The sequence below is a fragment of the Rissa tridactyla genome, chromosome 2 (assembly GCF_028500815.1).
Source record: "Rissa tridactyla isolate bRisTri1 chromosome 2, bRisTri1.patW.cur.20221130, whole genome shotgun sequence".
Taxonomy (NCBI): domain Eukaryota; kingdom Metazoa; phylum Chordata; class Aves; order Charadriiformes; family Laridae; genus Rissa; species Rissa tridactyla.
The window spans coordinates 64,947,069-64,968,847 of record NC_071467.1 but is presented as its reverse complement, the minus strand read 5'-3'; the positions used below and the strand labels follow the sequence as shown (position 1 = coordinate 64,968,847).

Below are 21,779 nucleotides of genomic sequence, written 5' to 3'. Positions count from 1 at the left end.
CAGTCACCGCTCTATTGAAACCACCCCTAATACAAACCTCTCTCTGTTTCAGAGACTGAAACAAGCTTTCCAAGCCATGATCAGCACCAGTCTGTGAAGACAGACTGACCACACAAGCGTGAAGTCTGGTAGTTTAGGTACAGCAATGCCAACTTACGAAGAACAAACATGGAAAAAGAGGGTAGTTTTAAATTTCCCTAACAAAGCAAAGCTAAGCTAAAGTTCACTCAATACTATGTTGCAGAGATCAATCAGAAAGAAGCACAGTGGCAAGCTGACTGGTAGCCCCCTCACACCTTTGTATTTTCAGTACGGGAGAAGAAAAACAAAGATGCATGTAATAAGTAACGAGGTTTTTAAAGAAAGTTTATTGTGAGCTGGAGTATGTGTAGACTCAACAGCAGAATGAATTCAAGCACAGGCTTTTGAAGGACAGAATTTTCAAACATAAAATGTATTCTGACAAGAAAAAAAAGTGAGTACTCAGTGCATGTAAACCGATTGTTTAAGTAATAAGCTGTTCATGTTCTGTGTAATTAGAAGACTTTCAATTTCTATTCAAAGAATCCTGATGAAACCACGAAAAGGAAAAATTAACTAGGTAAATCAATTACATTTCTCTAACACAAATGAAAGATGAAAACTTATGAATCTAAATAAAACTGTAGATTACATAAATGCTTCAGTAAAATATACATAATTTAGCTTATGTTTAGGCTAAATAAGGCCATCTTTTCAGGCAGATAAGGCCCTCTTCAGTGGCAACCATCATTTTAATGATAACTAACCATTGACAGTTACACTCTTTAAGAAAATAGAGACACAAACGTGAAACACAATTTAAAATCAACTATTTCAATGAAGGAGGTAATGATGCAAACCAGCAACACTTACTAATTTAAAACTATTTTCATTTCAATCAATCTAGCTTGATTGTGTCTACAACAGAGAGTAAGAAACCTAGGTAGGATATTTGAAAAGGAAAAGACGTGACATTGCAAGGCTTCCCCCTCCTCCCATTAGACAGCATATAGAAACCGAGGACTGCTTCAAGACAGTTTGAGAACCTACCAGTACAGAACTTGATTTCTAGGGAGAACACGAGGAACTTGCCACAGTTTGAGTTAGAGGAAGTGAGAAAGCAGTACAGGAACAAGCAGATTGCCACCTGCTCATATGGAACCTTTCCTTAGATACTAGTATTCATAGTTTATAAGTCAGGGAGCAACTTTTGATAACTCAACTAAATGGCAAAGCTCACTGCCTGAAAAACTGCAACCAGACCTAACTTCGAAGCTACCCTTTCTTGTGAAAACATGGTTGGATTAGTTACCTCCACTGGCTCCCCTCCAATTTAAATTTTTCTGTGACTCCATGACCTTATGGTTGTAACAAGCACTCACTGCATGGAACTTGAGCTGAACTTCAAGCAGAAAAATGATCCCTGAGAACGTTTACTCGGTTACAATGTAACGCTAAATTCTTTTAGGTTTAGTACACAGAAAAGAGCACACAGAATAAAAAGTTAATTTCCGTCTCAAAAAATACGAGTTACATACAAAGCAGATGATCTGGAGTATGCAAATACAAAATTACGACAAGAATTCACATGCGATGCTTGCTGTTTTCTATATATAGTTTATGAAAAAAAGAGTCCGAGAGTTAATAAGCTAAACTGCACACCAAACACAACCACTTGTACTGCTATGACTATACAGAGGTATGAATTAGTCCAAAGCCTCCTCCAACTTTACCACAAAAAAATCAATTATCACTGGTTCACTACTTCAGAGACAGTAAAAAAAAAAAGTCTTTTTAGTGAACACTATATAAATTTCACGCCTTTCCATAAATGTGTTATTACATACATTTCCTTTCTTCTTTGTATTTGCTTTACCTGATGTGTTGTTTAAGATGACACGATTTTTTATAGGCTCGATGGCAATAAAAACATTTGTACGGTCTGTCTGCATCATTCACAAAATTATTGTTAAAATAATTTTGGAAGAACTGGCTATTCCTTGGGATTGGCTGGATAAGACCTGCATAAACACACACAAAAAGGAAAAATTAATTGGTAAAGCTATTCCAAAGTTGCAGTAGTCTGAATAGCTAGTATTTGGAAAAAAAGGTGACTAAACTTTTAGTATGCAAGAATATAAAGAAAATGAGCATGTTTTCAGCAGTTACTTAAAATTATGCATGCATCTGTTTAGCATTATATTGTACATGCTATTTATGTTAGTGATAGCTCTTCTTTTATTGATAGGTCCACCTCATTACATTAAGCCTCAGGTATGTCCAAACCAAGCATCAACTGTAAGAAAAGTTGTCAGTCACAAATTCACTGCTAATTAATATTTTGCTCTTCCAACCTCCACCTTAACCAAATGACATGTAATCAAGGTACCCCAGATTATAACTTGAAAAATATTTAATATGCCTTTTGTAAAAAGTACACATCACCGTGATATATATCTGCCTTTACTTACAGGATAAAAAAGGTCCATTAAAAATTGTATTTGTACATCATCTACTTTGGCTAATCAGTGTTGCTAATTCTCCAAATTACCTCCAAAAGTTTATTGGAAAAAAACCCCAAAACTCAAATCAACTTATTTGAACAAATGCTCTATTTATACACTGGTGAGTCACGCGTAGTTTTGGAAAATCAGCTAAAAGTTCCTGCTACTAAATGTGCACAAGAGCATGCTGTCTCAGAATCAGCCAACACAAGGGTATCATCCCAAACACCCTGACAGAATAGGAACAGCAGCAGACTTCAAGTAAAAAAAAAAAACAAAACTGATTATCACTGACATCTTTGAACTGGAAAGTACTCATTACAATACTAATATAAGAGGCTGAGGGATCGATACAAAGTTTCAACAAATATGCCAAAGATCCCTTTATATTCCTAAATGTTCACCACAAAAAGCCTTTTATGCTGTCTTTTCTTTCCTCAGACTGCTTCATCTAGCATGCTATGCTTCCTATTCAGAAAGGAAAGCCCAAAGGGTTTCTGCAGACTTCCAAATACAATTGAAAAAAGCAGAAGGCAAGGAGAGGAAATTTCTCTCAATTTTGAGAAGAGACGGCAACGATGCAAAGAGAACAAGTTTACCTATCTCAGATTTAAAAAAGTTTATAGATGTATCTATATATGTTACACATATATATATATTTATAAATAAATATATATATACACACACCAAAACTTCCGTCACCTTCCCCAACTCACTCAGTTGGTCTAGTAAAAACATTTTCTCCTAAAAACAAAACCAAAAGACATTCCAAAAACTGAACCAAGCCAAGCCACAAAACCCACCAAAACCACAAGCCTACTTTCTAAATTCCTTCTGGCATTCTTCCATGACAATAATTAGTAGTAGTGTACAGGAGATGACCCAAGTCTTCCAAATCAGAAGAGAAGGAACTCCGTATGACAAATATTTACTCTCAGTTATTTTTGATCATATAAAAGCAGAATAATTCAGTTAATGAATGACAGCTGACTAACTTTTCAGCATATCCCAGGCTACAATGGTTCTGGTCTGCAGAAGCACTGCAGAAATTCCTAACCACATACATAAGAGAGCAGAAATAACAGAAATTCCTAATAAAACACTTCCAAACTATTTACTCAACCTGTTCAACCCGGACAAAGTAAACCTTTCTCCAAACTGTTAGAATAGTTAAAAGTGGCTCTATACACTGGACAGAGCAAGTCAGTAAAATAGTTCTGAGTTCTACAAAAAGGTATTTTTCTTCCCATCTGTTCCATCTTTGGAACCACAGTACACACTAGAAAACTTAAAATTTTTTTTGCAATTCCTAGTCCATAAATACCATCAACTAATGGAATAAAATGAAACAAAACTGTAACAGGTACAGAACAATTTGCAGACCTTTTTATAGACTTTTAGAATAGTCTTTTTCGAAAAGCAAAATACATATCAATCTTTTTTTTTTTCCATCAGAGGTGCCACTCAAAGATTAACACTAGTACAGAGTAATAATATACTAATTTCTTCACACGTTTACAAGAAATAAGATTTTTTTTTTTTCTGGGAACAGTGGAAATATTGTCAAGTCAGTTGAAAGAAACATGACACCTTCTAGACAAATGGTGGAACTTCTTAATTTTACATTGAATGCTCCAATATCAGCAGAGTTCAGGTGTTACCAGAACCTGTAGGAAACTACTTTCATAATATTTCTTTTGTTAATATTAAATTTTTTTTCAATAAACAGAATTTCACTGCACAGATCTTAATTGCATTGAAGCGCTTTTTTCTTTAAAATCAAGAAATAGGACTGTACCTGTTTCCAGGGTTCACTCAAGAAAGAAATACTGTGCAATATGAATATCTGAAGCTATCAGCTAAGTTCTGTTGCTACTCTGAAAATTTGAGTTTCTTATGCCTGATACCAAAATAACCACTACTCTTGCATACAGTAATTCTTGGAAGCAGTGAAGGCAAAAGGATTTTTAAAGACTGAAAGACTTTAGGCTAAATATATTACCAATATAATACTCTACTATATAAAGATGACTAGCACACACTTTTTTTTTCTGGTAAGGATTATACAATTTCTCTGTGAATAAAAAAAAAAGACTCTTATTAATTCTAGTACAAGCAAACTACAAAATATGTCACTTTTTCTGAAGCCTGATTATTTCTGATGACTTATTTCAAAATGCACCTGAGTAAGCCCTGAATGCATTTGCTTGATTAAACTGTGACCTCTATTTTCCAGTGAAATCAAAATTTCAAGAGAGCACGGATTTACTTGCTCTTTACCTAAATCAGTTATGAGTATGGGCTCTTGCAAAGGAATATCTGGTACAGGAACACTCGTCTTTCCTACTCGAACTTTTGCAGGTTTACGTTGATGTCGCAGCTTTCTTAGTTCAGTATGCTTAAAATGCGAAGCAATGTGAGTTTTCCTGTGGCCCGATGTTCTGAACTTTTTGTCACAGTGAGGACAAGCAAAAGGCCTAACACCTGCAAAAGATTAAAGAAAAATATTAGTTTGTGATTTTACTTCCACTGCCCTACAAATGTAGCTTTGGAATAAAGAGTCTCTTTTCTGTATTTTCTTTTTTTGTTTCCTATCAGGGTGTTTACTGTCAAACGGGTTTTCAAAACAGATCCACAAAATCCAATCAAAATTAAGTATGAAACGCTGAACAACTAACTGATTGTAACACATCACTCTAAGCAAGCTTGTTATCAGAAACTGGATGATGCAAGGGCGACAGCAATTTTCCAAGGGTTCCAGAAGCTATCCTAAGAACTGCAGACAGCAGGTCAAATGTCCTTCCAAAACAAACTGTTAAAAAACTGTGAGTAAAAAGAATCAGCAAACACATAGACAAACGATATACAATAGGATAAAACAGAGGAGTGATGTGACAAAGTTTAAAGAAATTTTAGATTGGTCTGTGAAAATATCAACACTGATGGCAGTCAAAAAAGCAGGCCAACAGGAATTACTAAAAAAAGACTTTTGCAATGCAAAATCCATAGAAACCTGTCCTTGGAAAGGATACTGGAGAACTTGGTAAGTTACAGAGACAGGCAAAGCTGCCCAACTTTCAGCTTTTGTTCAAGGGAAAATCTTGGACTTAGAAGGCTAGGAAACATGACTGGGGATTATGAAGAAAGGTCTATAAAACCACAGGTGGAAAAGTGCACAAGAAATAAGAATGAACGATTCTTTACAATACAGTAACTAAATCATCATACGAAACGACTGAGCAGGATATTTAAAGCAGCAGAAAGTATTTTACTCAACATGTAGCTCAACATTTGAATTCATTATGTTAGGTTGTTCTAGTAGTAAGTTCACACAGGTTGAAAATCAATTAGGTAAGTTCTTTCGAACAAAAATCTACAAAGTGCTGCTTAGTGCAGAGGTACAGCCTGCTTCACAAAGCCCTCAACCCAAAGATCAGCAGAAGGTAGTTGTACGGTGCTAAGCAGCCTTACTGTAGGCTTCCCCTTTTCACGCTGCCATCAGCAACAGCAGACAAGGCTCGATGAACCTCTAACCTGACCCAGTAAGCCCTAACCTCCTAGACAAAGGAAGAAACAAACACCTCAGGAAAAACAAGTGTGCTGAACAATGGCTAACTACATACTGGAGTTCCATAACCACTGGACTACCTGTTTTTCAAGTCACCTAGTGTTTTTGGTACTTTGAGTAAGTCTGACTTCTAAAATAAAGTAAGGCTGACTTTAAACTAACAGACAAAATACTGATTTACAAGTTTGCAGAATAAACAAAGCCAAAAACTCTCCGCAGATGAAGTCAACAGTGGTATTTCATGGATTAAAGGCACCTCACTATAGAACATACTGAACACTAAACGCGCATAGCCAATGAATTATACTTTCGCAGAATGTAAATACATAAACAGGAGCGAAAGGAAAGAGCAGCACATTTACGAGCTTATCCTGCCAAAACCTTATAACCCCGCAAAAACAATGAAAGAAAAGTGGAAAACAATCAGGTAGTCCACCAAGAGTGGAAAACTCATTTTTCTCTATGCAGAGTATACAAGTTCAGCCACAGAAAAACAGGTATTAAAGACATCATATATTATGTAAACAAGGACCACATGAACAGAGGAATTTTAGGGTATGCAGTACAAGATACTGGAAACAGGTAAGTTGGTAAGAACACCATGCAACACCTTATTGTGGAAGATAAAATGGGAAGTAACTAAATAGTCCTGAGTGATACAGTGAAATAATCAAAAAGTATGGGGAAGGGAAGAAAAGATGCAGAGTAAATATGAAAGATGACTGGGATACGTAAAATCAAAACTCAAGTTTTAAGAGTATGACTCTTCTGAAAGCACAATTAAATACACTCAAAATAGTAACATTAAAAAGGAGCAACAGCTGACTCATCACCAGAAAAATAAATGTCCATGGCTTTTTAAAGTGCTCATAGTTTCAAAGCCATGAAACACTAGAAAGTTATGACTAAAAGTTCATCATGTAAGACACTAAAACCAGTTCATTCTCTGGTATGTATCAATGACATGATAGACATCTCTACTATTTAAGTGCTTCACATAGTCTTTTTTTTCTATGAAGGTCTCACCCACATCATAGAAAATACAAAAGCAATTTTGAGTCTACATACTTACCTGTATGTAGACGAATGTGAACTTTTAAACTCCCTGAGGTGGAAAAGCATTTCATACAAAATTGGCACTTGAAAGCCTTAATGCCAGTATGTGTTTTTATGTGTGCTGTGAGAGTACTCTTAACGGCAAAGGCGCGGAAACACTGGGGACACTTGAATGGCTTCTCATGGGTATGAATGCGGATGTGGCGCACTAGATCACTTGGTTTTTTAAATTCTTTAGAACAATACGGACAAACATGCCACCTTATTCCATTTTCTTCACGTATAGAACCTAAAATGAGGAACATCACAACAAACGTGTTAGAAACATCAACAGTTCTTCAAAAATTCTGCTACACTGACACCATTATACAAAGCAGTCAAAACACAAAAACATTTTGTCAAGTAGATGCCATTACAACACATTGGTAAACAATTATCTTCTCCATCAGATACATTCTGCTTCACAAAAATAGTGATGGGCTGGAATGACAAAAACAAAACCCAAGAGAATCCTGTTGAAATTGAAACATTTTTGTGCTACTGAAAAGGAAGAAGGGAGGGGGGAAGCTAAGAAATGTCTGACTTCACAGAAAATAAACCAATTTGTATCCCACTTAGAAATAAGAAACGTAGATGTAATGCAATATAATATGCCAGTTAACTTACAAATACCATATCTAACACAAAATTGTCAAAAAAGTATTGCAATTCCAAAGACAGGTGACTTGCAAGTATTATCCACAATATCAACATTCATCCTTCCCTACGTGGCCCAGGCCAGTGAAGATCTGCATGAGGTAGCAGCACTACTGCTGCCTCCGCAAGGCCTCACTTCTAAAGAAGAACAGAACTTGCAATAACTCTCTGCTCTGGCACACACCATGAAATCCCAATCCTCCTCAGAGAAGGATGATGGGAAAAAAAAAGAAGGAAAAAGACTCATACTAGTCCTTTTTTGTCCTCCTCCAAAAACTCCACTCATCTAAATCCAGAAGATTTATCAGCGTAACTTCACTTAATGCCATTCTGACACATTTTAGTATCAGTATAATGAAAGTTATATATCCTAATATCATAACTTCTACATACACTGTGTTTTAGATAAAAGCAGATGAAGTTTGTGACTGATCCACAATACATTTTATATTCCTTTATAAAGCCCTCAACATACCCACAAATACTGTAGTCCTTATGGCACAAAAAGTAGCAAGCAGTGGCAACATTACCAGGTAAAAACGGTGATTTTTTCTTAATAATCTTTTTTTCTTTCTTATCCAGTTTATCTGTACTCTCTTGCTCCTTATCTTGTTCTGCATTATTAGAGTCAGCCTGATGATTTGAGAGAGTCTGGATGTCTGGGTTCTGATCCTGGGCCCCAGGAGTCTTAGCCTGGCTGCAGTCAGTAGGATGCGCAGAGACGGGAATTGAAGACAACCCACTGTTCTCCAAAGCTTGCTAAAAGAGAACAGAAAATTTCTAGATTAAGATAGAAACATTCCACAGTTGCTCCAACTTTTCTCAAGCAACTACTTAGAAGATATAATGCAAATATAGTTAAAGGAATTAAGTGCCTCATGCTCCCGGAATTTCAGCTGGATTTCAAACTTGCAAAAAACCAAACAAACATTCTCACACAACACTGACTTCTGATTGTCTGTGAGATTTTAAGCTGGATTTCCTGCACTAATGCATTTGCCAACAACTGCCTTTCAGTAAGGTGCCAACTGTTTCTACAGAACCAAGCATTTGCCAGGAATACAGAGCTATCTCTTATGCCTACTAGATTAGATAATAGTTCCCCATAGAAGATCAAAATCGAAGCCCATCAGCTTGTGGAGAAGCCATAGATGATACAAAGGAAAAGGAAGAATACTAAATCAAAGAAAGGCTGGGAAAAGCTCAAAAGCCTCTGTTAACAAACCACTGATAACCATCAGACCGAGGCAAGAGTTATGCACTCCTTTTACGCACACCTGGAAGGGACTGGAGTGTAGGCACCTTTATGGATGCTACTGGTCTGAAAAGGCTCTGGATCAAAGATCTCAAACACACATATATAAGTAAAAGTGTGCAGATATTGACTGCTTGGAAGAAAACCACATTTTATTTTTATTTTGAACAACAATATGGCTAGTGATGCGCATACAATGACTTAAAGAACCAACCTCAAAGATGGATTTTTTTTTTTTAATAGCTATCACAACAATAGTTATATTTTGTGGTACAATTTGGTGTAACTACACGTCACATTCCTGACATTAGAGAACTCAGCACAGGTAACATGGTGAACCAGCACATAGCTATATGTAACATTCAGGTCTTCCAAAAAGAAATTTACATGGTGCTTAAAAGACTAGAGATGAAAAAACAACTTAAAGGTTAGCAGGCTACCACCAGTACTAAGGAAGAATATTCTCCGCCCTGTTCCGTTATGCAGAGGCTGCAGAACAAGCATAGACAGCTGAATTACTGCCTGCATCTCTTCTGTTACGTAGCATCTCCTACTGCCAGTATCAAGGACAGAACAATGGACTAGCCCAAACACTGATCTGACCCAGGAAGGAATTTTCCTTGCACCAGTAGAAAGTGTTCAAATAGACCCTATTAATTAAAATAGGATAAAGGCCCCATATACGTTCTCATTTTTTAACCAGATAAAAATATTTTTCCCCTCTTAAATATCATGTTTTAAGCACGGCATAACTTAAGGATGTGCCACAAGCTGCTTCTAGGCAACAGAAAAAAAAACAAAAAGCCAAACAGAGCAATAAAATGTCCATGTATGGGTGAGTATACTTAAAGCTTTCTTTTAGGTAATTTAATCAATATTTATAACCTTACTTTTGTAAAATTATACAAGAAGATACCTTGCTGCGTTCCATATGTGTTGAATAGATCTTTACAACGCTTTCTTGACTGGTACATCACTTAGCGTTCTTTCTGCATTTCTATCATTGGAAATACCGACCACTGAAATGTAAAGCTGTTCTCACACCCAGCTCTTACCTGCAAAATATCTCTATTGATTCCCACTGCAATGTTGAGTTGTTGACCAGGTTGCTGAGGCTGGTTATTTTCTACAGGAACTGGTTCTGATAACTCAAGGAGCTGCTGGATGACATCAGTTACAGCCTGCTGACTCTGATGAGCAGCAGCTGAAGACACCTGGTTTTCTGTCTGTTGAAGAAGCGGAGACCGAAAATGTGTGGCCTGAAATAGACAGCAGTGCATTTGAAAAGGAAGATGTGAAGTATATGAACTGATCTGCTTGGCTCCCTTATCTGAAATGTCTGTTAACTGTCCACTACAAGGACGTCCACTTGTGTACGACATACGGATTACACAGAGCTGTCATTCAAAGTCTGCTCGCTCCACTAAAGAATTGCTTCTGTATATCCCTTTTCTGAAGTTATTCCCAAACTGCATAACTGTAAGCCTACAGCTTGAATTAACTTTATAATAACTACTAAACCTTCAACCAGTTTACAAAACACAGGGATCAATTACTGAATTCCACCTGTAGAGGCCATATGAAAAGTAATTCCAAGACAAATAAATGGCACTGACATGGTTCTTTTTAAAGTTCATATTTAACTAAAGGAAGTCCTTTGGAAAAAAACCTTCCATTAGTTGAGATTTTTTTTGTATGAAGTTATTTGTGTTGTTACAACAAAACCTTTTAATAGCAATCAAACTAGTAACTTTTTTTCCCCTTCAACTTTCAATCTTCTAAATCTCTTAGTTTTAGGAGAATCTCTTTATATTCTAAAAATTTAAATACATGTGGAGCAAAATACTAAAAAAACCTTGAAGACTAAAAGTCAAATTTCTTAATCTTTGATTTGGTAATTGTATCTGAGGCTACCTTAGTAATAAATATGAAGAAAAAAAAGTGATAAAAAGCCTCGGTATTTTTTTTTGAAAAAGTCAGAAATAAAGACTCCTCCTGTTCTCCTTCACTTATAAACTTCTCTTCCTTATAACAGACTCCATAAGTATACCATTACCGAAACAACAGCTTTCAATCATTTATTTTACTGCAGAAAAAAGAAATATATATTTATATAATGGCTAGCCCGATAATTCTGTTTCTTATAACACAGTGGATATTTTCATCTAATATTCACGTCTGTTCTCTACATAGACTCATTTCCACGCACGCAGACACACACACATATGCATATAAAACGCTATCTTCTTTCAGATCATTTTTAACAAAGAATAATCTTAGGCTCCACATGTGTAATATTCTTCCAATCTGAAAACTTCCCTGAGATTTTATTTATACTTACACATTACACTGGGCAGTTAAAATGACACAGTCACCATAAGGATGGTTACATATTAAGAAAAGTTAGCTTGACTCGAGTTATATCCTGAAAATTTCATGAAGTATTCTTAATACTTTCTCATTAGACGATATAAAACAAAACTTTACCTCATTTCCCTCACATGCATACGAGAATAGCATTTGCTATTTTGCTGATTTAACAACTAGTTCCTCTTTTTTCACCTCACCATTAGGACAGGTGGAAAGACTCAATCTCCAATTTAACAAAAGTGCCACAAACATTTCAATATGTATTTTTACAAAATAAGACACAATATGTGCCATTTTCATTGCAATAAACAGCAACTGAAGCAAAGTGTTTTGCTAAAGAGTGTAACAGCTCTTTATGGGGACCATTCATTTTCTTGCAACAGAAGGCAGGGAAACTCTTTAGTAGAGCAGGAAGCCTAGACTAAAAAGTCTATGCAATTTTCCCAGGCTTTAGCAAAAGAAAAAAAAATTGTCAATGAAGGAACTGCTCAACACAATCTTTGACATGAAAATTACAGTACTATGAATACTTGGCCAGTGTGTTCGTGTATTACACAGCAGTTTACATAAAATCTCCTCGAGGTTATCTTTTTTGAAAAATTACATGCATGCATATGTATGTATTAAGTCTGTTACCACTACTATTAAGATACCCTGTTCATTAGAAAAAGTTTCAGAGGTCCATTTGTAAGTGTCTCTTCAATACCCAATTTTAAAAATAGCATATAGAATGACGTGGTTTATTACTACTTCATAATTCCACATTTGTTCAATTAGAATAGTGGACCTTATGATCACCCATAGTCTGTCTGACCTACTGTGCAACACAGACCGTGTCACTGCTCTGAGTGAATTACTCCTTCAAGCAAAGTATCTGCACACAAATTACAGCAGTTCTTTAAATCAAGTCATTTATTGTGGTAACTCTTTCTGTTGCTATCCAACTTCAACAAGTTGCTCCAACAGTAAGTTATCCACACTAAAATTCCATACTTTACTGCAAAGCGTGAATTTGTTTCAACCCTCAAAACTTTTTTCTCTTCTCTTTAATAGAGATTACAGATTTTTCTTCAAAACAGCAGATCAAATCATCCTTAAATATTTTATCTGATGGGCAAAACAGATAATGCACCTTGAGTCTCTTCAATAATAAATACATCCTATCATACTTTAAGAATTGTGATCATTTGGATTCGTCCTGTATCTCTGAAGACAGTTCATGAATAGTGAACACTACAAACAGACAACCGACAAAAGCAAAAATTCCCAGAATAAAATACAGAGGACATACAAGCTTTTAATTTCTATGCAAATTTTCTACTCTAAATAAAAGGACCAAAAAACTAATCTTTCCAGGCAAGGAAAACCTAACTTTTAGCTGATATATCAATTATTATCATCTCTTCCATCCCTATTCATAAGGGGAATTTAAAATCCTTGAAAATCCCCATCCCACGAATATTGCCTACTTTTCCTGTGCTTCTATACGTGATTTTATTCTTGAGCATATCAGAACAGATATTGCTTCCTGCACCTAGCTCACCAAGAAATCTAGATCACTGTTATCAGTGATTTGTCCTCTTCATAAATTACCTCAATTTTTTTAGCATCTTGATCAGTGATGATATTACATTTTCTTCCAGGTCATTCATAAAATATTATGTAGGTCAAGAATTCATTTCCAAGGGACTCCATCAGAAATACAGTAACTATAACGATTCCCTGAGCACCTCTTCTACAAGTTCAGTTCTGAGCCCCCTGGTTCAAGAAGGACAGGGAACTCCTGGAGAGGGTGCAGCAAAGGGCTACAAAGATGATGAGGGGACTAGAACATGTCACTTATGAAGAAAGACTGAGGGACTTGGGTCTTTTCAGTCTGGAAAAGAGAAAAGACTGAGGGGGGACCTTAACAATGCTTATAAATACTTAAAGGGTGGGTGTCAGGAGGATGGGGCCAGGCTCTTTTCAGTGGTGCCCAGCGACAGGACAAGAGGTAACGGGCACAAACTTGAGCATAGGAAGTTCCATCTTAACATGAGGAGGAACTTATTTTGAGGGTGGCAGAGCACTGGAACAGGCTGCCCAGGGAGGTGGTGGAGTCTCTGTCTCTGGAGACATTCCAAACCCGCCTGGACGCCTTCCTGTGCAACCTGCTCTAGGTGACCCTGCTCTGGCAGGGGGGTTGGACTAGATGATCTCCAGGGGTCCCTTCCAACCCCTGTCATTCTGTGATTCATTGAATACAGCAAATATTAGTAGTTAATTAGTTCCCATCAGTTCTGTTCAGCTTTAAGGTAACTGGTCCTGCAACACCGAACTCACAGTAAAAGATAAAAAGAAGTGGATAGACCGGTTATGGTGACTTTAAAGCAATACTACTGCATCTCCTAGTCCTTGTTTTAGTGCATTCTAGTACATGAGAAGACAATCAGTAGCTGAAGTTGGGAAGGGGGTAATGCAAGTCAAATTAGTCTGTCACTAAGCTATCACGCTGCAACCCATGGCTGACAAACAGCACATGATATAGTTGCAACAAAACATGCTAATGCACTCACCGTGACTGGCAGATCAAGAACTGCCTGCCTGTACCTATACATCAAGACTGCTTGCTATGGGGTTCCAGAAAGCCAGCCCTGCATTGTCCTTCCCCAGCTCCATGAGCTCCTCCTGAGCCCCGTGGTTTCCTTGCTGCCTCAATTCTAATCGACTCAACCAGCACCAACACAGCTCCTTCCCTCTCCACCCAAACCATGGTATCCCTGTGAAGTAAAGTCTGAGGGGTAGGATAATTTGGTACTTAAGAGAGCCCTTACTCTCCTCTGGTCTTTTTATACAGGAGAATATTTGCCTCCATTTTGAAGGCCTACTCAAAAGAATTACGTGCAAAATCATGACCGTATCATGAATGAGGGAATATAATCCATTCAAGACCTGTTCTGTTACTAAATAACCAGCTGCATTCACCAAGAAGTTCGCCTTCACAGACCAGCTGATCAACGCATCACAGAGGACTGCTGTATATCCTTCTCCACCAGTTAAATGAAAGCTTACAAAATTCTCTAAACTTTCGCCCACTTTAAGTCTTTACACAAAAATATGACAAAAGCTGTACACTTACATTCTTCCATTTGTTATCAACAGGTTGCAAAAGATTAGCAGGGGATGTTGTTAAAGGCTGGGTGACAGAGTCCTATAAAGAAATGAAAATAAAGTATTTTAAGCCTTTGTACAAAAAGAAGAAAAATATGGCAAATATTGTGCATAGAAGTAGCACAGTTCATTTTCCCACAGTATGGAGACTAGGGACAGAAAAAATGAGACTATGGGAGAGATACAACAGTACCTAGAACCACTAATGTTGCTTCATAGTTTATACACATTAAATAAACACAAGGTACAGAAACCAATACCTTTGCTATAAGCACCAAAAGACAAATAACAGCCTTACCATAAGCATTTTTTTACATGATGTACTTATGTATCACACAAGAATGCAGTCTTTGGTAGCACAGCACTTGAGGAGACTTCAGCCTTCAAAATTTATTGTATTAAGAACACAACCATTGTTCATCCCCAGGGATGTAACAACAAGGGATGACAGAGACTGACTGCAAACTTCTGAACATAATAATTATACCGGAGATTTCTTGTTAAAGAAGCTCTGCAAGTTTTGAGCAGAATGAAGAAGTCAGTTCTAATATAAGAATGCTATTGCTAATCTAAGGACGTACCATCTTTCTATAGCAATAAAAATCAATTGGCCAATCATCAAATCTCTGCAGTTTCAGATATAAAATTAAAAATAAGAAGTGTAATACTCTTAATATGCAACTGACATGTCAGTTACCTTTGTTCTTACTTGTTAAACTTCTTGGCATGTTATTAGAAAGAAAATTTTTTTCTCCCATTTTGCTTATACTATTATATGGAGGTATTCTTTATTTTCCCCCACCTTCATACAAGTGGAGAGTATTCATGCAGCAAAGGTAACACCACCACAATCAATAGGCAATGCAAATGCAAAATACTCAAGCACACCTAAACAAGAAAAGCACAGCTGGACAGCGAAAGCAAACATGAAGTACTATGAAGGAATCCTCTTCCGTTCTGCTTTTAAGATTAGGCTTGTAGAGATGTACAAAAAGACATAGATTATATGTACTTGCAAGCAAATAGGGCATATTAGTTGTTTTTTTCTTTTAGTTAACCTGAAGGGACAAATAGCATCTGCCATACAGAAAACTTTATGAAATATAAAAAGAAAAATAGTTACCCAAACAACACTACTAGACACTCATTTTCAACAAGATACAGCTACATAATGAAATGGAGGCTTTAAATTTTAACCCTCCTCTTCAAAGACTGCTATCAACTTGTCATCCATTGACCTTTAACGCATAAAAATTGGAAATGATGCAAAACAGAGTGGAATAATGGTAGAAAAAGTAGTTATATTCAAAGAAAAAAATGTACACTAAAGTATACATTTTTTTATATATATATAAAAATGTATACTAAAGTATACACCGAATATGCAATGGGTCAAAAAATAAAATAGTCTTCTGAAGCCAGAAGCATTTTCTGAAATTTAGTTTCTTGTGTCTCAGTAAAGAAAAACCCCAACATTCAGTACTTACAATAAAAGTAAGATTTTTCCTTTATGATCTGTCAAATAAGAAGCTAACGTTTAAAATAAGTTATCAGAAATACTCAAAAGAAGAATCCACTATGTCTTTATATGGACTATAATTATACAAATAATTTCTGAAAATTAGTTAAGACTAATATATAATTTGAATAGTTCCGGATTTCATTGTTCCAGCAAAACTTTGCAATTATTTTTAGGGGAGTAAACCCTTCCTCTGCACACAATCTGTAAGCACCAGAATTATATTTTACTTAGTTGTAGAATAAAATGCTGTATTTTCATGTAAACCCTCAAACTGAAAATCTTTTTTGCATATACTTTGCTAATTTACATTCTGCCAATATTTAAAAAAACAAATCAATTCCAAAAATGACAGAAGACTTGGAAAAAAAAAATAAAACACAAAACAGCTACAGGTCTTCTAGTTCTAACCTGTTTGAAGAATTACTGGAATTAAGATACAGATCTAACTAAACTCTTAAAGGCATTTTCACAATATCCCAAGCATAGCTTACCGCTGTAACATGAGATACGTCTGTTGAAGAGCTTGCAGAATTCTGTGGACCACCCATGTGCATCTTGCTGATATGTGTATTTAAACTACCCAAGCTTTTGAAGACACAGCTACATTCTGTACAGTTGTATGTAGGGCCATTCTTCACCTTCAATAAAACAAAAACAAAAAAATTAATTTTCCCTAAATCTACCATCTGAAATTTTATATTTTTCATTATTTATCCACATAAAAAACATACTATGGGGTTACGAGAGCTAACATGGTTTACTTTTCCAAGCTACTGACATCCAGTTATGGAATCAGTCTGGTATCTCTCCGAAGTTAAGTCAACTGTAATCTATGCGCATGACTGTCATCTCCCATTACCACTTCTCAACACTGGAAAGCACCAGAGAGCAAAACAAATGTCATCTGGCAAATGAGGCTTCAGACTTTTTCCCCCCTTACAATTTCCTACCCTTACGTACTTCGAAACAAAACTGAAATTCAACTTTATCAATTAAGATGTGCCTGAAGATGTAATACCATACATAATACAAATAGAAGTTTGGAAATACAAAGAGAAAAAAAGCAAGTAATTTATCTTCACATTTCTGGGTCTCTTCTGTTTACTTTTGCAAACATATCTTTCATAAATTTCCAAGAAAAAATAAAAGTAGAATGAAGGCAAGACAGATAAGGCCAAAGACCTACATCATGAACAGCATGAAAAAACCCCAACCAAACACACCAAAAAACCACCACAGTGAAGGGCAGGCAAGTTTAATACGTAATTTGAACTGAATTTGAACACACAGGATGAGAAAGTGATCAGCAGCAACTTGTTTGGGACTTTCAGGCCAAGGGGTTGAGGTAATTAAAGAAGCTAAATTTGCAGATTCCAACCATCCTCACTTCCCCCTCCTCCTCAGTCTATCACACAGCACTAAGAGCCACTGCAGAACTTTCAATATGTAGGGAAAAAGGAAGTCTTCAAAAGAAGACATGCTGTACTGCTTGCAATATAGTATGGAATTTTGTATTTTCTGACATTAGTTTAAACTGATAACAAGACTTTCAGAAAGATGTATAACTAATAAAATACAGGTACAACTAAACTGATATACAACGTGAGAATCAACCTGTTTCACTATCATCTGTAACATTATTTTGTGACTGTCTCAGGATAAAATGAAGAATTAATAGAGTTCTGCATGCAGTCTTGAAGTAAACACAGCAACAGCAAGAAAAAAAATAATCAACAAATGGTTCAAAGCAATAACTAAAATGTAGGCTCATGGTCACAGAACACAGCATAAGATGTGATCAAGAGGCAACATTTATTTAAAATCTCTTATCCCATAGTCTTTTTTTTTTTTTTTTTTTTTTACAGAAAAACAGAGCAACAGAAAAAAGTGGAAAATGTTTTTGGCTTGATCCCCAACAATTTTGTAATATTGAAAAAAAGTCAACGTAAATTATGAAATTAATGTTGGTGCGCTTTTTTTACGTAGCAAAAGCTATCACATACAGGGAGCTGCGAACAGTGAGGAAGACTTGTCACACAAAGGTATATGAAATGTAAACATATGATTTAATATCATCAAGCATAATACAAGACACTAAGACATATTCTATGACATATCCTAAAAGTAAGAAACTAACACACTAAAAAAAAATCCAATAAATAAGATCTGTTGTTGTAATACAAAAATGGCAAACAAGAAAGCAAATTTCAGACAGAGTTAGGGGAAAGAGTGAGAGCAGAGATGATATTCTGCATGCAGGAAAAGGAAAAAAGCTGCCTCTACCAGTTTATACCTTCCAAATTGAAACTATGTCTCTTTCTATGGGTATTTCCAACCACAAATCACTACAGCCAGCAAGGAAATAACTGAATGAGGTTGCACAGCCAGTGTTGCTCAGAAGATTGTATTACATTATTACAGCAGTACCTTTTGAATCTTAAAAATTGTCTGTCACAGAGAAGAAAAAAAATCAGTATAAAGAGGTCTGAGACAACAATGCTTCTTATTTTGTAATTTTCTTCGACCTGTAACTGAAAAAAAACTCTGAAAAAGGCTCCAAGATATATACTTCAAAGATAAATTGCAAATATGCTCTATGATGGAGTTTGTGGGTTGCTGTTTGGCCTTGAAATTTCTCAACATTTTCTGCTTTGCTGTTTTTGGCTTACTTTCATCTGATTCTAGCCCTCGTTCTCGATGACTGACATTGGTACATTTTTTACACCTAAAACCACTAATGATTTATTAATCTGTCAATGTACTGAAAAGACAACGGTAAATGAAGGTTTTGCTAATTATCCTAAGTATACAGTTATTCAGATTAAGCAATTTTAGGAAAGCTGAATTCGCAGGTAAAACCAACAAACTAGAATCTATACTACAGCAGCAAATCTATATTGACTGCAGAAAGCATCAGAGAGCACAGGAATAGCAAACGGGACAACTGAAATACCGAAAATGAAATAAGCAGTATATTAGCACCAACCACTTTATGAATAATTGTATTTACCTCTGAATGAACTCTCTGTATGTGTGACTGAAGATTGCCTTTCTGAGAAAAGGCTGCAGGACAAAAGGCACAAGCATGAGGTTTTTCACCAGTGTGCTTGATCATATGGGTCTGCAATGCCCCCTTCTGGTTAAAGGCTTTTCCACATTCACTACATTTAAAAGGTCTTTCACCTGAAATAAAAAAAAAAAAAAAGAAAAAAAAGAAGAGTGATGTGGGGTAAGGAGCTTTAAATAAACATTAGTAGTTTGCTGTATCCAAATGAAAAATAAAATACCACATACAGCTATATGTGCACGCACACAGATAAAGACAGAAACATACATTATTAGCTGTTTAGACAATGGAATTGTTTACTTTGACCACCAATCTCAACATCTACTCTAATAAAGGTCTAGCTTTGTGAAAAAAATTCATGACCTAACTGATGTTTATCAGTTAAAATGGTTAAAATAAATAAAACCTGCATGAAACAATTATTTAGAACAACTTCCCTCAACTTGTGGTTTGGAAGATCTCAGGAACTGCTACGCAAAACCCCTGGAAGAAAAAGGGGAAAAGAAAAAACAAAACCACATATGCCACTCTTCTACTACTGAAGAAAAATCTAGGCAATGTTGTTACAGGAATGCTCTGTCACTATTTCCCGATTTTGGTGTCCTCAGTGCCGTGCATACGTAAGAGTTATTTGTACATTAACAGATTAAGCATGAAAAACTCCCCAGAAATTTAAGTGACAAAACATAATAGAACTGCATTAACATATTACAAACCTACATATTTTTAACACACAGACATTAAGAACAAAGTTCAGTTTCTTACAACCATGTGTCTTAACTGACTACTGGAAATCTCCACTGCTAACTCTGTATTACTCTTTTTTCTTTTTTGTAGTGAAACAGTTTAGCTGTGGTAACTCCAGGACCTTGAGAACATTTAACGCTTTGCCTTTGTACATTTCTATAGCAAAACCACTAGAAGCATGCTGTACATTAATGTGTGCTACACCAGTACAAGCATGTGCTAAACTTTATGCACACTAAAGCAGTTTTAATGAGTATTTTTATATGACTTCTAATTATATAGCTGTAATTACATCTAGTTTAAAATGATTAATTCTTAATTAAATTCACGTTGTGTGAAATAAAAGCAGCTATTTTCTGAAACAGATTACAAGCACATAACTCACATAGTATCAGCTCTGAAGGAATGTGTATTTTCTGTTCTACCACTTATGGCTTTTGAAGATGCTTTAAGGTCTGCAGGTTTTAGCCGTATATTTTTTAATATAGATTAAAATACAGAACACTCATTCGTATCTCCTTGAAATACGGTGACAAAATTCATACTGGGCTTTCATAAGTAAAAGGTTTAGCTTCCACTAATAGCTGCTGGTAGACGCATAGAAGTATTGCTTCAGGTTATGCTTGCCTTTTTAAGTAAATTTCGTTATAAAAACCAAGTCTTAATTCTAGTGTGGAAACGTGGAATTTCTGTATTTCTCAAGCATAACTTAATAAAATACAAATTTGGGAGGGGAAAATGAGGGATTCATTATTATGGGAATTAATAATTGTTATTAATATGGGAATTGAAATCCATGAAACTTAATTCTTTTTTTCCCCAAAGGGTGTAAGTGCTTGAAATTAATAGCTAGGAACAAAAAAGTATTGCAATTAAGACACTAATGTAAAGCTGTACATGTAGCACAGACATGCTCTTTTAACTATTAAAGACTTTAAGTATTCTAAATTCTTTAAAGCAGAATTCTTCTTTCCTACATATTTTACAGTACCTCAAGCAAGTGGATACCAAGCAGATTGTCTGTAGATTTAAAGTAATGACATACTTCACAAATTAAATGAGTATTCACCAGCTACTTGGAACTTAAAATGACCCACCATTATGTGCAGATTGGGAGATTTTCTGCCTCTGTTTTCCCAATAAACAAATGCCTTTTTACTCTTCAAAAGAGCTATAAATGCTCTTGAACATTTTGAAGCTTTAGAAAAATGTCCTCAACCAACCATAATCTTGTTTCTTTAATTCTCTCTGGAATAAGCTAAAATAATGTATCAAATAGATATAAAACTCTAAAATAAGAAAGTTAATTTTCAATTACTTTTTTTGGATGTTATTTTGAGGCAACTTTTAAAATAGGTACAAGGGTGACCTCTTGTGTTACTGTTTTACAATTAAATTATAAAGCTTAAAAAGATTCCTAAGAAATCTGAGTCCCACAATGGAATTTTTATTTCTCCCTTGACAAACAAAATCAGTCTTCTACATGGCAACTTGTCACATCACTGCCTGAACAGACTGCTAATACAAACAAGATTGCACTTTTACATAATTTACTACTCTAGTTACATAAAAACTAGACAAACAGCAATTTATTCACAAGGTGGAAAATACATATATATCGCATATCACTGAGGCACCTTCAATGAAGGTTTTGTTTAAAGCCAATCTCAAGCTATAGCATGTATGTCTGGTTATAACTATTCTTACAGTCCTCTGTACGCTTCAAAACCTTCTGTATTATTTCATACTTAGCATTTTTCAGTTATTTCAATTGCCTAAGAGTTAAAAAATGCACACATTACAGCAATTTTGCAAAAACCATC

The 21,779-nt window shown here is 35.6% G+C and overlaps 1 protein-coding gene across 6 annotated transcripts in view; it reads right to left on the bottom strand.

Moving 5' to 3' along the window:
- ZNF236 (zinc finger protein 236) overlaps positions 1–21,779 on the bottom strand; it is an 81,367-nt gene that overhangs the window by 35,672 nt on the left and 23,916 nt on the right. For all 6 annotated transcript variants that reach the window (XM_054190460.1, XM_054190459.1, XM_054190458.1 and 3 more), the window contains 8 exons: positions 19,153–19,325; positions 16,634–16,780; positions 14,589–14,660; positions 10,156–10,359; positions 8,376–8,604; positions 7,166–7,438; positions 4,806–5,009; positions 1,898–2,042 (listed from right to left, as the gene is read on the bottom strand). In XM_054190460.1, coding sequence (XP_054046435.1) covers positions 1,898–2,042; positions 4,806–5,009; positions 7,166–7,438; positions 8,376–8,604; positions 10,156–10,359; positions 14,589–14,660; positions 16,634–16,780; positions 19,153–19,325 — 1,447 coding nt within the window. The remainder of the gene's footprint in view (positions 1–1,897; positions 2,043–4,805; positions 5,010–7,165; positions 7,439–8,375; positions 8,605–10,155; positions 10,360–14,588; positions 14,661–16,633; positions 16,781–19,152; positions 19,326–21,779) is intronic.